The sequence below is a fragment of the Phoca vitulina genome, unplaced genomic scaffold (genome assembly GCF_004348235.1).
Source record: "Phoca vitulina isolate PV1807 unplaced genomic scaffold, GSC_HSeal_1.0 scaffold66, whole genome shotgun sequence".
In the NCBI taxonomy this organism is placed as follows: Eukaryota; Metazoa; Chordata; class Mammalia; order Carnivora; family Phocidae; genus Phoca; species Phoca vitulina.
The window spans coordinates 7418020-7433840 of NW_022589769.1; the positions used below are offsets into that span (position 1 = coordinate 7418020).

Sequence of the window (15821 nt, forward strand, 5' to 3'; positions counted from 1 at the left end):
GTCTTTGACCCATTTCGAGTTAATTTTTGTATATGGAATGAAATAGGGTCCAACTTCATTGTCTGGTTTCTCAGCACCATTTGTTGAAAAGATTGTTCTTTTCTTTTCTTTTTTTAATTTTTTTAAAGATTTTATTAGAGAGCATGAGCAGGGGGGAGGGGCAGAGGGAGAGGGAGAAGCTCCTGCTGAGCAAGGAGTCCGACGTGGGACTCGATCCCAGGATCCTGGGGTCATGACCTGAAGTGAAGGCAGATGCTTAACCAACTGAGCCACCCAGGCGCCCCAGAAAGATTATTTTCCTATTGAACGGTCTTGACACCCTTGTCAGAAATCAATCAGGTTTATTTCTGGTTCCATTGATTGTGTGTGTGTGTGTGTGTGTGTGTGCACGCACGCACTTACCTTTCCTTATGCCTATCTTGATTACGGTTATCAGAAAGTGTACATTCTAACTTTGATTTTCTTTTTAAAGATTGTTTTTGCTGTCCTGGGTCCCTTGAGTTTCTGTATGAATTTTAGAATCAGCTTGTCATTTTCTATAAAAAAGTCAGCTGGGATTCTGAGAAGAGAGTGCATTGAATCTGTAGATCATTGTGGGCCTTGAGCTTTTCAGTGCCCTTGTGAATATTAACCCATTTAATCTTTACAGCAGCCGTGTGAGCTGGATCCTACTTGTATCCCCGTTCAACAGGTGATGAACCTGGGCTGGTTAGGGAACCTGCCTGAAAGTCACACAGCTGGCCGGCCAAGGTCCCGAGTCTGTGCTCCTAAGTAGTGTGCTAAGCTGCCTCTCTGCAGTGACTGGTTTTCTTTGGCCGGCCTCCCCGAGGTGTGGGGTGCTCTGGGCCTCTCCCCGGGCCGGCTGGCCAAGTCTCCGGAAGACCCCACAACCACTCCACACTCTTTGTGTTCCAGGCAGCAGGCAAAGATGGCGTACTCCTCCAAGGACCCCACCAAGCAGAAAGGGGGCTCGCAGGTGGATGTGAATGAGGAGGCTGAGGTTTTGATTGTCAAGTCCCCCCAGAAGGAGCGGGAGCCGTCTCTGTTCAAGGTGTTATACAAGACCTTTGGGCCCTACTTCCTCATGAGCTTCCTATTCAAGGCCCTCCACGACCTGATGATGTTTGCTGGCCCAGAGATCTTAAAGTAAGACCCTTTCCCTCTCAGCTGGGCAAGTCTTTGTGTCCTTGACCTTCCACTGGCAGTACTCCTAACCTCTGACTTCGGGTCACCCGGTGTGCCCCGCCATGGGCTTAAAGCCAAGCCTCTCTGTCTTCACGCGCTTTGCCTGATGTTTTGCTTTGATACCATCTGAACTCAGGCCACTTCGGTTGCAGGTAACAGAAACCAACTCCCCCTGAAGCCGAAGGAAGGAAGAGGGAGGAATGTCTAGGGAAACCAAGAACAAGAAAATGAGCCAGACTGCATCAAACTGCAGCCTGAAAACAGAAAGTCACAAAGAAGGGCCCCTCCCTCCTCTCTCTGTTTACCTCTCTCTTTTTGTCTCTTGGGGGCCACATGCTCCTTCTCTTTGCCTTCCTACCTTTGCCTCTCATTCTCTGGTCACCTGCGGGTGACTGGTGATGAGCCAGAGCAGTCAGTACGAGAAGCCTAAGGCTCAGGCACCCTGCACGGTCCTGTCACCCCCGTGGGCTTGTTTTTCCATGCATAAAATGGAAGGAATAACATCCCCCTCGCCTGGCTCGGAGAGAGTGGAAATGCGGAAATGGAATGACTTGTTCCCTGTGCGTGTGCGTCAGGCTCCCGTCCTTCTGTCCTTGCTCCCTCACAGATTGCTCATCAACTTCGTGAACGATCAGAAGGCCCCGGACTGGCAGGGCTACTTCTACACCGCGCTGCTATTCATCAGCGCCTGCCTCCAGACCCTCGTGCTGCACCAGTACTTCCACATCTGCTTCGTCAGCGGCATGAGGATCAAGACGGCCGTCATCGGCGCCGTCTACCGGAAGGTGGGGGAGTCAACCGGAAGGCGGGTGGTTCAACCGGAAGGCGGGTGGGGTCAACCGGAAGGCGGGTGTCATCTACCGGAAGGGGTGGGGTCAACCGGAAGCTGGTGAGGGCCGGGCCTGATGCCCAGGGGCTCACATTTGACGTCTCCCACTGTAGCCTCAGAAACTGTGGGGACTTGGCTGGGTCACTGTGGGGCCACCTTGAGGATTTCAAGCCCAGCTTCTGAAGCAGTAGTGGGACGGTGACCCACATGACCGTAGCTGGCAAGGATTTACCACCGGGCATGAGATGTTAGCAAAGCCGACGTGAAGCATCTCCTTGAGGCCTATGTCAGCCGTGCGGAACTGAGTTTCTTAGGTGGCACTCGACTTGGGAAAATCCGGGTTCACATGGTCGCTCTGCTGTTGATAACCCCGAGCTTGTTCTAACTCTCCATTGGAACTGAGCAGGTGGTCCTTTCCCTGGATAGTGGGAGTATTTAGCAGGCATTCGTGCACATCCAGCTCTATGGGAATTTCTGGGTCCCTTCAATTTCTTAGCTTCTGGGGCAGAGACACTGCTTGAGCCGATGGGTTGAGACGAGACTGCTTAGCAGATAGTGAGGACAGGTGAGCCAGTTCTTTGGTCCTCAGCCCTGTCTGTAAGTTGGACTCGCCTAGGGAACTTCAGCAACTCCCACTGCCCAGGCTGCACCGCAGACGGACAAAATCAGGATCTCTGAGGGTGGGACCTGGGCACCTTTATTTCTTAAGTTCCCCAGGTAATCGTGTGAAATCCGTGTTTGAGAACCAGGGCAATTTTATCCTTCCAGGGGATGTTTTTGGTTGTCCTAACTGGAGGTGGTGGCATCTAATGGGTAGAGGCCGGGGATGCTAGGGAGCACCCTGCAAGGCACAGGCCAGTCCCACAAAGATGTATCCAGCTTCAAATGTCAGTAATGCCAAGGTTGAGAAACCCTGACCTTGATCTGCGGACCAGCAGCATCTGTATCATGTGGGAGCATGTTAGAAAATGCATCGTCCCAGGCCCCACACCCCAGTCTTACCACATCTGAAATGACACTGTAACAGATTTCCCCGGTGATGTGTGTGCACCCTAAAGTGTGTGAAGCCCTGGTTTAGGCGCCTTGGGGTCCCTTCCATATTGCAGAAGTCAGGATGAGACAGTGAGGGTCATTGATAAGAGCTGGGGCTTTGTGATGGGACATATGAGCTGGGAATGCAGATAAGGCAACAAGGCAGGAGAAAAGAGAGTGGGCTTTCTGCTCTTGAGCTGTCTTCTTCCTCCACATGCGCCTGGAGGGAGGGCTCTTGCCTGCCACACTCACCGCCACACTTTCTCTCTCCATTGTCCTGCAGGCCTTGGTGATCACCAACTCAGCTAGAAAATCCTCCACCGTCGGGGAGATTGTCAACCTCATGTCTGTGGACGCCCAGAGGTTCATGGACCTGGCCACGTACATTAACATGATCTGGTCGGCTCCTCTGCAAGTCATCCTTGCTCTCTACCTCCTGTGGCTGGTGTGTGTTTGACGTCGTTCCCGTCTCCAAGAGGGAGGGACCACCTCACGTGGGCAGTGGGGGTGAAGGAGTGGGTGTCGGTGATAAGAACCTCCGTAATTCACTGGGTTTATTTTTTCTTGACATCTATCACATTTTATTTTGTGGTCTGTTGGATAATTCCTGGGTATTTTATCTGTTTCCTTGGTTGTTGGATTTATGCTCTTTTTGCTGGCATGATACTTGTTTGCATTTGTCCTTTTTTTGACAGTGTTTATAATTAACAATCTTATAACTTACACAGCATATTTCTCCCACTTTATCCTCTCAAACACTAACCAGATTCCTTAATTCACTAGTCTCGAACTGTGTTGGTCAAGATTCTCTGAGTTGTAAGGGATAGAAATCCATTTTAAAATAGTCTAATAAGCAGAGTACCTGGGGACTCAGTTGGTTAAGCATCTGCCTTCGGCTCAGGTCATGATCCCAGGGTCCTGGGATAGAGCCCTGCATCGGGCTCCCTGCTCAGCGGGGAGTCTGCTTCTTCCTCTGCCCCTCCCCACTGCTTGTGCTCTCACATGTGTGCACAGGCTTTCTCTCTCTGTCAAATAAATAAAATCTTAGAAAAAATAGTCTAAACAAGTAAAGGGAATTTTACGGGTGTATATAACTGCAGAGCACAGGGTATGGTTTCAGGCATGGATTTATCCAGGAGTTCACGCAGTGCTTTAAGGACTCAAGCTCACTCTTTCATCATTTCTTGGCCCTATTTGCCTCTGAGGTGACTTTATTCTCAATGGGATTTTCCTCGGTGGCTTCCATACCTTTGGGCTTTTATCCTCTTTCCTGAGAGCAGTGTCAGAGAAAAGAGAATATTGCGTTCCTCATTTCCTCAGCCAGAGTCCCACGGAGCCCTTTGCTTGACCGGGCACAGTCCCAGTCACATCCCTGTACCAATCACTGTGAACCAGGAGGCAGAGTTCTCTGATTGGCCAGCCCAGGTCACACGCCCTCCCACATTGAAAGTGTGGAGTTGTGATTGACAGCCCCTCCACATGAGGAAGGGCAGTTCTCAAAGTGAAAAGTTGATGAGGTGCTCATGACCTAACACATGACTTATCCTTTGTCACCTCTGAGCCTTTGCCTGTGTCTTTCTTTCTGCCAGGAATTCCTTTCCCTTCTTCGCTAAGGATGAAGTCCTGCCCATCTTTAAAGGCTGTGACAACTGCCACATTCAAATTGCTTTTCCCTGTTGACTAGATGGATTTCTTCCTTTTTTAAATCCCAATAATATAGTATAGGAGTTCCTCTGACATTACTTTCTGGAATAGTTTTTTTGCTGCTCAGTATAGCTGCCCCTCCTCTCCTGATAAGTGTGTTGGTTACTCATGGGCTTAGTTTCTTGATTTTTTGTTTTGTTTTGTTTCAAAGATTTTATGTATTTATTTGAGAGAGAGAGCGAACATGAGCGGGGGGGGAGGGGCAGAGGGAGAGGGACAAGCAGACTCCCTGATGAGCAGGGAGCCAGATGCGGGACTGGATCCCCGGACCCCGGAATCATGACCCAAACCTAAGTTAAGACGCTTCACTGACTGAACCACCCAGGCACCCCTTAGTGTCCTGTATTTGCCTTATTTTTTATTTCTCATGAGTGTAGTCACCTAATAGGTGCACAGCAAATTATCCATTAATTTGACTGTAGTTTACTTTTTTTTTGTCTGTTTATACAGCAGAAGATGAGTGATTATAAATTGTTTCTGGAAATGAAACTTAGAAATAAATACCAGAATCTAAATGTATTTTGGGGCTGACATCCTGGGGTATCCACTTCCCCAGAAATTTCAGCCACGGGTGAAATATTTTTGGAACACTTCTTTTAGAATCGGCCTCCAGGGTTGATTTATGAACCATTAAGAACATTGTTTTGTTTTAGATGAGGGTTGCTGAGTGTATTACTGACTTTTGGAGTCAGATAGTTTTTTGTTGTTGGGGGGCTGTCCTGTGCACTGCAGGACGTTTAGCAGTGTCCCCGGTCTGTTCACACTGATATCAAGAACACAACCCCCACCCTCCCTCCCCCTGGCCAGTTGTGACCCGGATGTCTCCAGACATTGCCCGATGACCCCCGGGAGCAGTTCTTCCCTGTTTGGGAACCACTGGTTTGGATAGAAAATAGGATTTCTCTGTGTGACCATCAAAACCACAGTATAGGATAGTGATGGTGGTGTGGGCTCAGCGATGAGACTGCCTGGGTTCAAATCTTGCCTCTTCCACTGATTAGGTTTGTGACCGTATCACTTAATGTCGCTAAGTCTCAGTGTGTCCTCATCAGCAAATTGGTGGTGGTAATGGCACTTCTCATCATAGGGATGTTGGGATGAAGGAGTGAAGCAGTGCAGGTTACGTTCATAGAACAGCACATGGTGTCGTATTTAAAGTACCTTTTAAATACTATTTGCTTTCAGAGTTCATTCTGAATGCTTTAAATTGTTGGTAGAAATTTCCTTCATTTTCCAAGGTGGATAAATCGTCACTGGGTGGAGATACTTCACAGAAACCATTATGAGCAGTGGCAGCATTTTTGGGGAGACTAGGACTGGTGCCCCTGTGGGTGATGACTTGGAAGAGATGAGCACTCCTGGTTTTCCAAATGCTTAAAGGGGGAGAAGAAAATCACATTACCCTATAGTTCCATCCATGTGTATCCACTGGGTACATGTCCTGGGCCAGTTTTTCAAGGTGTCTCTTTTTAGGTGTCAAAATTAAAAGATGGAGATCTGTATCTTATCTTGGCCTCTTAACCTCTCTCGGGTAGTTTTCTTATCTGCAGTTGGGATAATAGAACACTTCTACAACCTCTCATCTACAAATCCCCAAATCCAAAAGCTCTGGAAGTTTTCCTTAACTCACGTGGTGCCATAACCTCACCTGACCTGAACTAATGGGAAGTATTTCTGATCTTGATTATCTTCTCAGTGCGAATATTCCTATTTTGGTGCTGAGAAATCAGTACCTTTGATGATGGAGTGCTGTGCTAGGGCCCCAGGGGGCATGTAAAGCAATATAATGGCCACACCTGTGTCAGCAGTCCCAAAGACCACGCCTGGGTGATGAGTTGCTAGGAGGACTCGTGGCTCTAATTTATTACAGCAGGAAAAGCAAAGTGTAAAGACACGGGGGGGAGGGATCAGGGGGAAGCAGGTACAGACTTCAAGAGTCCTGTCCCAATGGACTCATACAGGATGCACTTAATTCCCTAGCAACAAGTTCTGACAACGTGTGAAATGTTGTTAGCCAGGGAAGCTTGATAGAGACCCAATGCCCAGGGTTTTTATTGGGGGTTGGTGACACAGGTAGCCTCTGCCTGGCACATACCAGACTTCTAGACTCCCAGAAGACAAAGGGGGGGTTCAGCATAAACCATATCATTTATACAAAGAGATGAGGCCCAATGAACCACTCCTACCAGTTCTGAGAATGGTGGGAGCTCTCCCTAAATCCAAGCTCCCAGATGCCAGCCAAGGGCCAAATTTGTAAGCAGGCCTTCAAACAAGATAAACTGTCAGGCTGGCTGTGTTAACTCTTTTCTATTCAGTGCCTTATTACTTTTCTGAAGTTCTTTTAAAAAAAAAAAAATTATTTCAGAGAAAGAAAGCACGAGAGCAGGGGGAGGGGCAGAGGGAGAGGGAGACAAGCAGACTCCCTGCTGAGTGGGGAGCCCCACACGGGGCTCGATCCCAGGACCTCGAGATCATGACCTGAGCTGAAATCAAGAGTTGGAGGCTCAACCGACTGAGCCACCCAGGCGCCCCACCTTTCTAAAGTTCTAATTTCCGAAACTCACCTGGCCCCTTCGTGTTCTTAAAGGGGTTGTGGGACCCCAAGAGATGCTCATGAGTAAATCCAAATATTCTTAACAGCCCGTCGCCGGGTAAGGGTGACACAGCTGCCATGAAGACGAGCGGCCAGGTCTGCAGGATCGGCTGGGGTGGCTCAGCCAGGGAAGCCCCCTGTTGAAGGCCTCTGTTCTCTTTCTTCCGTAGAACCTGGGCCCATCCGTCCTGGCCGGGGTGGCTGTGATGATCCTCATGGTTCCCCTCAATGCCGTGATGGCCATGAAGACCAAGACCTACCAGGTAAGGTGTCTGTCTCCGTAGGGCTCCAAACTGGGCTCTTGTCGGGGCCTTTCCATTTGGGTTTTAGCTAAGTTCTTTCTGCACAGGCCCCGGAGGTTCTCCGCCCTCCATGCCTGTTGGAAATCCCTGAGGAGCTTTCCTAAATGCTGATACCTGGGCTCCATTTCTGGGATTTTGGTTCACTTCATCTGGGCATCCGTTTTTAAAGCTTCCTGGGTGAGTCCGATGGACTGCCAAGGTTGAGAGTTCCTGAAATAGCAAGACCTCCTAGGCCAGTGACCAGAATCACATCTGTGAGCCTCTGAGAAATTCCTTATTTCCCACAGAATTCAGTCATTTATGTGTTTCCTGTGCATTTTCGAGAGTTGAGTAAAAATTACTCCCTGACTTTTTTCACCTCTTACCTTTTGCTAGGCGCAGTGTTCAACTATTTTCAGAAGTGTTTTGTACTGTTTAAGTTTTTAAATAGCCAGGTAACAGAGCTCATGCCTTCTCCTCATAAAACATGTTCTGTTGATAGAAAAGAGTATAGATTAAAAGGGGATATCCCCTTCCCTATCGTCTCCGTGCCAGTGAGCATGCTGAAGCAGACCCTTCTAGAACTTTCCGTGTATTTATAGAGAGATCTGATTTTACAGTTAGGTTTGTTTCTTTGTGGTGTTACCACCATGTACATTTTTATACGCATGGGCCCATTTGGCAGCCTGGTCTTATCATTTGACGCCATGTCTCAGGGATCTTTCCATATAATCTAACTTCATGCTCTTGGACTGGCACCAAATAGTCCATAACGGAGCGGGGCCAGAGTTTATTTCTCTGCTCCCCTGTTGCTGGCTATTTATGATGTGCCTGTGGAATTGCAAATGAGAGCACTTAGCCGCACTGAGGATGCAGGAGGGGAGATGAGTCCCAGGGCGTGGGCCTCTTGGAACGAGGCCTCAGCAGGTACAGGGGGGAGGAGGTTAGGCAGGGAAGGGGCCCTGTCACCTTTCGTCCTCCTGTAGGCTTCCCTGAGTGGCTCACTTTTGAAACATCATCAGTCTCTGGCTTCGATCTGATGGGACTTAAAAAGCATCCTCATCTGTGACCAGGAATGACCAGAGCCCTCAGTGATAGGGTCTTGTGAGCATGAAGTAGCTAGATGTGTGTCCAATGCTTAGAAAAGTGCTCGGCATCTGGAAAGTGCTGGATGCTGTTTAACGGGCAGTATGGCTCAGTAAAGAAACTAAGAAAACAGAGCAGGGAAGAAAAACAAAAAAATCCCCAGTATCGTTACCTGTCTTGTGTTTGGATCGGTAGAGTAGGGTCCCTGCCCCCCTTCCCTGGACACCTGCAGGGTTGTTCTTGTTTCTGCTTCTCAAATCTAAATTTAATAGGTGTCTCCACGTCCCACTTAACGTGATCCAAAGCAGGTTTTTTCTCTTGGTAAAAGGGTCTCTGGTGCTCTCAAGGTCAATCTCAGGGATTTCAGGGTCGGCTTTCCCACCCTTTGGAAGGCCCCCCTTTCCAATGGGGATGCTGTGTGCGGGCCTGCTGCCAGGGCCGGAAGCAGGTCCCCCCCTCGCTGTGGTGTTGACTGCTCTTGTCTCTGAAGGTGGCACACATGAAGAGCAAAGACAATCGGATTAAGCTGATGAATGAGATTCTCAACGGGATCAAAGTGCTCAAGCTTTACGCCTGGGAACTGGCCTTCAAGGACAAGGTGCTGGCCATCAGGCAGGAGGAGCTGAAGGTGCTCAAGAAGTCGGCCTACCTGGCGGCGGTGGGAACCTTCACCTGGGTCTGCACACCTTTCCTGGTGAGTGAAGCCACATTCACCCTGGCCTGCCTCATTGGGGGTTTTGGTGTGTTTTCATACCTGAATATGTTCAAAAGGTTACAAGTTCAGCAAGGCCTTCTCTTTTAAAAAATGGCCCCCCCCCCCCCCACTTTATTTTATTCACAGCACTTAGTAGCTCTCACAAGTAGCCAGTTCCAGGAACTGCTTGTTTATAGGTTCACAATGAGATAAGAAATTTGTTCCAGAAGGTTAAGCAGGTCCCTCTGCTTCCTTCGTGGAGAAAGTCTTGGTAAGAAAAACACACCAGCAGAACTAAACTATGCTCTTGGTGCCATAGTGGAGTGACATTACGGTGTCAGCTTCTGATCTGTTGCCGACCGTCACAAGCCAGGGATTTGGCAGGTGGCAAACACATTCTGAAATGGACTTTCTGTCTGTCTGTCTGTCTGTTTCCACTAGAAAGGCAGCTCCAGGAAGGCAAGGATTTTGTTTCCTCTGTTCACTGCCATACCCTCAGTGCCTAAAATAGCGCATAGTAGGGGCTCAACAAATATTTGTCATTCATTGTAAAAAAAAAAAAAAAAATTGAAACCATATAGAAAGTCATCAGATGAAAAGTATATTGTCTTCCCTTCCATCTGTCCCTTTCCTCTAAAGTGTTTGAGAAACACTGGCAAAAAGCAGAAGTGAGTGAACTTTGTCTCCCAAGGACCAACTAGTGAACATTGTAGACGTTCTGGGCCATACGTTCTGTTTTGCATCCCTTCTTTCCTGCCAGTGTGGCCATACATAATGTACACGTGAACGGGTGTGGCTACTTTCTTGTAAAAATTTCTCTATAGATACTGAAATTTGAATTTCATATAAGCTTTCTGTGTCATAAAATACTGATATTTAAAAAAAATACCTACTTATGTAAAAGTATTCTAAGCCTATGGGCCAGACATAAACAGGTGTGGACGCCTGGCTTAGAGTCGGGTGCCTGCTGAACTTGGCTGCCAGCTCACAGAGTGACCTGAGGCCAGTCAGTCCACCTCCCTGCCTCTGGGTTCTCATGTATGGAACATGGAAGGGTTGGGCCACGGGCGTGTCACATAGGCCCCCGCCTGCCCCCCGCTCCCATGCCCGCACTAGACATCCACAACCTGCTGTGGGTTTTCTGCCACCGAGTTCTGTTCAAGCCACCTTCCCGGTGACCCCTGTCAGCTGACTGGAGCTGGTACATGAAGTGACATCTTTTAGCAGGTCTGGGACTCTGAGTTCTCTTAGATCCTTTCCGTGTCACATACTCCAGTGTTCGGGGCTAGAAGGTTCCGCCAGCTCGTTCTCTGAGGACACTCTGGTCTCCCCAACTTTCCCCAGATCTCTGATGGCTTTCTTTGATTTTTAGAAGTAAAAAGTATCAGAAGACTGGATGGTAGTTATGTAGAGTGTTCATTTGATTATTTTCCTCTAAACTGTTAAATAATCTCAGTGTGGGGCGCCTGGATGGCTCAGTTGGTTAAGCAACTGCCTTCGGCTCAGGTCATGATCCCGGAGTCCTGGGATTGAGTCCCACTTCGGGCTCCTGGCTCAGTGGGGAGCCTGCTTCTCCCTCTGACCCTCTCCCCTCTCATGCTGTTTCTTTGTCTCTCTCTCTTTCTCTCAAATAAATAAATAAAATCTTTAAAATAAATAAATAAATAAATAATCTCAGTGTGTTTAGAACTGTTAACTATTCTCCTTTGTATGTGTGATACATTTTATTTTAAAAATAATGATGCATTCCCGTGGTAAAACTAGTTAAAGCTATAGCAAAAAGTCTAGGACAGGGTTTCTCAACCTTGGCACTGTTGCCATTTGGGACCCGATAATTCTTTGTTTCTTTGTTGGCGGGGTTGCTGTCCTGTGAGTTATAGGGTGTTCAGCAGACTCTGTGGACTCAACCCAACGGAGGCCAAGTGGCACCTCTTCCCACTACCCCCCACCACGCCTCCCCAGTTGGGACAATCAGAAGTGTCTCCAGACATTGCCAGGTGTCCCTCCAGTTGAGAACCACAGGTCTGTCTTCATCCTCAGACCTCTGTCACCTAGCTTCTCTCTCTGTACCAGTTTCTTCTACGTATTTCCAGGGAAAGCCTGCACATACAGCAGCATAACAGTGACTATCATCAATGTAACTAAACTTATGTTCTGTTTTATTTACTTTGACGCACATGATGGCAAATCATACAGAAGTCCGAAGCATTTTGAATTGCATTGTTTTTTAATAGGAAAAGCTCTGCAGCCAGAGGGACAAAGTGACAGGGTTTAATACTTGGGTTGTATTATACTTGGAGTGGGGGGACCTTTTCCCATAACCCCTGGCTCTGCACATTGGGTCCTCTAAGTGTCCAGTTTCTAGCTTGTCACCTGAATGTGTGGCCCTTCAGTTAACATCTCCTGCCCTGGTCTCCATTAGGAGGCCATGGCAAGAGATGCTTAAGAGCGTGACAGCTTTTCTTGACCTTGAATTTGCCACTCAGTATGGGGGGAGGGGAGGGCAGGGGCAATGGGCTTCCAGAGATGGAGTTTGTTAAGCTGTTTGGCATGAAACAGATGAGCCTGGGTGCCACTTGGGGACCTTGGCCCTGGCCGAGACACCGAAGCCTCTGACTACATTAGGATAAAATATGTAGCCTTTGATTCCCTTGAAAGGTGTTTGCATGTTCTTTCCACTGGCGAATTCCTGCGCTTCAAGGGTGATGAGGTGTTTACCCACCGGTAGGTGTGATGGAAGACAGAGGCCCGGGGAGGTCAGACAAGAGTGGGGATGCCATTTTGGCGGGATTGATGGGTTTGTTTTTCTGAAATACAGAGCCTGGCATCTATCATGTACACGTAATGCACTTTCCTAAAATAGTATCCCCAGGCAGCCGTCAATATTTAGCATTTTGAGTCTTGGAAGATTTGTGAGCTTCTCATCTTCTGCTTACCCTTATCTTCCTTTGTTAGGAGAATTATCATTCCATATGGTAAATATCCATTGTGTACTTCTCTGCTGATCAGATCATACGTGGACCTTATCTTTTTTTTTTTTTTTTTTTGGTATTTCTAGAACAGGGAACTTGGCAAATGGTGCGCATTCAGTAAATGTAATCTAGGGGAATAACTGAGTGAGTAAAAGATTTGAATAAACTGTGTTAATCAGGAACTGTGTTGCAATTGGCAGAAACCTCACTCAAATTGACTAGATTAAAAAAAAGAAAGTGGGATTTTTGAGTCACAAAACTGAAAAGTGTAGGAAATTGCTGGTTTTGAGCATGACTGGATTTCAGGCATGGTTAGATCCAGGTGTTCCAGAGGGAATGACACACACACACATACACGCACACATACACACACACACGCGCACACACACACACACACACACACACACCTACAGCCCCAGTCTTTTGGCTGACCCCACTCACCTCCACCCACGTCCAAATACCCCCTGCTGAAGAGAACTCACTTAGTACCTGTTTCCCCTAGACCATGAGTCTCAGGAACACCAAGCCTGCCTTACTGCTCAGCGCACGGTGCTGGTACACAGTAGGTGCTCAGTTAACCTTTGATGAAGAATGGCCTCCACTTCCTGGAGAAGCCAGGGCTGTGGAACTGATGGGCCACGTGCTCTGTGTTGCCAGCTGCCACCCCGATGATGGCGCTCGGGGGCCTGGTGTGTTCTGGTGGCGAGTTGCCTGAGGCCTGGTTTTCCCCACTGCTGAGGAGACATCTCTGAGTGTATGCTCTTCTGCCCCCAGGCACATCCAGCCCCTACCCACCCATCTGTTCACCTGTCCATCTATCCATCCATCCATCCATCCACAACCATTTACTGAGTATCTGGCCACGATCCAGTGGCCTCATGGAGTGGTCATTCATTCTAATTGGGAGAGACAGGTGATCCACAGTAGACATGATAAATGCTCCATATAGTATACTAAATGGTTGTAAGTGCTAGGGAAAAGAAAAAAGATTCGGGCCACGGTGTTAGGGAGGCCTTGCAGTTTTAAATAGGGTAGATGAAGGCCTCACTGAGGAGGTGACACTTGAGTAAAGGCCCAGTGGAGGGGAGGGCTTCCATCAGGGAGTGGGAGGAGCATGTGCAAAGACCCTGTGGCAGGACAGTGCCCGCCCCATAGAGGGAATAACCGTGGAGGCCGGTGGGGCTGGAATAGAAGGAGCTGGGGGGAGAATGGTAGGAGAGGAGGTCAGGCAAGTTACAGGGAAGGGATTTTACAACCCAGGTAGGCCCTGGGCCTGGGGTCAAGACTTTGACTTCTGTACGAAGTGAAATGGACTGACTTTAGAGAGGTGGGGTTTTTTGTTCTTACACTTTTTACTGAGCTATAATTTACCATTTTAAGGTGTATAACCCAGTGGTGTTTAGTATGTTCACAAAGTTGTGCAGCCGTCAACTCTATGTAATTTCAGAACATTCCCATCATCCCAAAAGGAAGCCTTCTAGTCATTGATGGTCACTCCCCATTCCCCCAGCCTAGGCACACACTCATCTGCTTTCTGTCCCCGTGGATTGGCCTGTTCTGGATGTATCATATCAATCGGACTCACAAAATACGTGGTTTTTTGTGTGTGTTCTGGCTTCTCTCTCACCGAGCGTCATGTTTTCAAGGGTCATCCATGTCATAGCAGGTGTCCATGCTGCACTCCTTTTTATGGCTGAATACTGTTCCTTTGTGTGGATGTGTTTAGGGTGTTCTGAGTAAGAACATCTTTAGATGAGAGGCTGGTGCGTCATCCAGCTTGTTAACATCAGAACCAGAAAGGAACCAGCTCTACTCCGCAGCGCCTTGGTCTTGGGACCCAGTTAATAGATTCTTTGGAAGAATGGACCAAGGAGTTTGGACTGAGTCCTATAGCCAGAAATAAAGACAGCTGCTATATATTGCATTTTGCTGTGCCCCGGGCAGTGTGCTAATAAGCACTTTGCATGAGTGCCTGATTTCTTGCTGCCAACAGCCCTGTGAAGGTATATCCTGATTCGCATTTTGTAGATAGGAAAGCAGAGGCTTGCTTGGAGAGGGGAGGTGACGTGCCCAGGGTCATAGAGCTGACACGCGGCAGAGCTGTTGGTTTTAATTTTTAAGCTATGTTACCTTCCAGTAGGTAACAAGGAAATGAGGTGACTCTGACCCTGCAAATGCACTGGGCCACAGCCACACCGAAGGCAGGGCTCAGACACCAATATCCTGACTTCCGGACATGCTGCTCTGAGCTCGGAAAGGCAGGACCTGGGCAGTTTTGTGTTTTTTTTTTTTTTTTTCCTGCAGGGAAAGCCTTTAATGGCTCTGGGATCCTGGGGCTAATGGGGGGGGCGGGGACTTGTGTGCATCTATCGGGGTCCAAGGTTTTCCAGATTGCTTCTGATAGCATGTTCTGGGTGATCTTGCGGGACGCGTGTTACTAGCCTCGCCTGGCGACACCTGGCACCTGCTGTCCCCAGCAATATAGGAGAGGCACGGGAATCCACCTGTTACTCTCCTGCCTCCCTCCCAAGCTGAGCAGCCCAGCCCTGGATTACTGAGAGTGTCCTCCATTTCTCCTGGCAAGGAAGGAGAGGAGCTGCTCTCTCAAACATCTGAACCCAAATTCCGGTCGGCTGGGAGCCTGCGTAGTTAAGTCCCAGGAACCACTGCAGGGCTTAATGCAAGTGTGACTTGGTGAGGAAGGCGGTACCTTTGCCTGTTAGTTTTTGCTTGCCGTTTTTTTTTTTCTTTTAATGTTCCTTTCCTGGGGGTATAAAATCATATATTCTGTGAGCTGGAAGGAATTTTAAATAGTGCCATTAACCGTCCACCTCCACCCCCAAATTTCACGGATGAGACATGTGAGGCATGGGGAGAGGAGGTAACTTGCCCAAGGTGTTCCTGTGTGCCAGGGATTGTTCGAGGCCTGAGGATACTGCTGTGTACAAAACCAAGTCCCTGCCTTTGCAGAGCTTCCGTTGTCTGCAGGAGACAGACAGTCAGTATGTACAGTACAGCAGTAAAAGGCCGTGATAGTTGCTGTGAAGAAAAATAAGCCAGGATAAAAGGATAGAGAGCAAGAGCAGGGTTGTTTGGGGTGGAGAGGTAGGGCAGCCACTCCGAAGGGTCAGAGGGAGGAACCAGGCCACCGTCCGGATGGGAAGGTTGTTTCAGGCAGAGGAACTGCAGGGGCAAAGGCCTGGAGCTGGGATTCCGCTGGGTGGTGTTGAGGGATCCCCAGAATGTCTGTCCAGTGTCTGCACCAACCTTGGAGAACGTTGGTGCAGAGGCCAGGACTTGCAGCTCCCGGCCGCTCATTTATCTGGTTCGTTCTTTGGGTGTTTAGTGAGCGTCTGCTGTGTGCTGGACACTGCCTTAGGCGTTTCCCGCGGCCTCCAGCTGTCTGTTGTGGGGCAGGCTCGAACGCACTGTGGAGGGTTGGCGG

At 48.6% G+C, this 15821-nt stretch overlaps 1 protein-coding gene across 2 annotated transcripts in view; it reads left to right on the forward strand.

The window, feature by feature from the left end:
- Positions 1–15821, forward strand: part of ABCC1 (ATP binding cassette subfamily C member 1) — a 126794-nt gene that overhangs the window by 66526 nt on the left and 44447 nt on the right. For both annotated transcript variants that reach the window (XR_004297883.1, XM_032392185.1), the window contains exons 8-12: positions 916–1146; positions 1793–1970; positions 3330–3491; positions 7514–7606; positions 9201–9404. Coding sequence is in view for 1 of the 2 variants with exons in the window: in XM_032392185.1 (XP_032248076.1) it covers positions 916–1146; positions 1793–1970; positions 3330–3491; positions 7514–7606; positions 9201–9404 (868 nt within the window). In the remaining variant the exon portion in view is untranslated. The remainder of the gene's footprint in view (positions 1–915; positions 1147–1792; positions 1971–3329; positions 3492–7513; positions 7607–9200; positions 9405–15821) is intronic.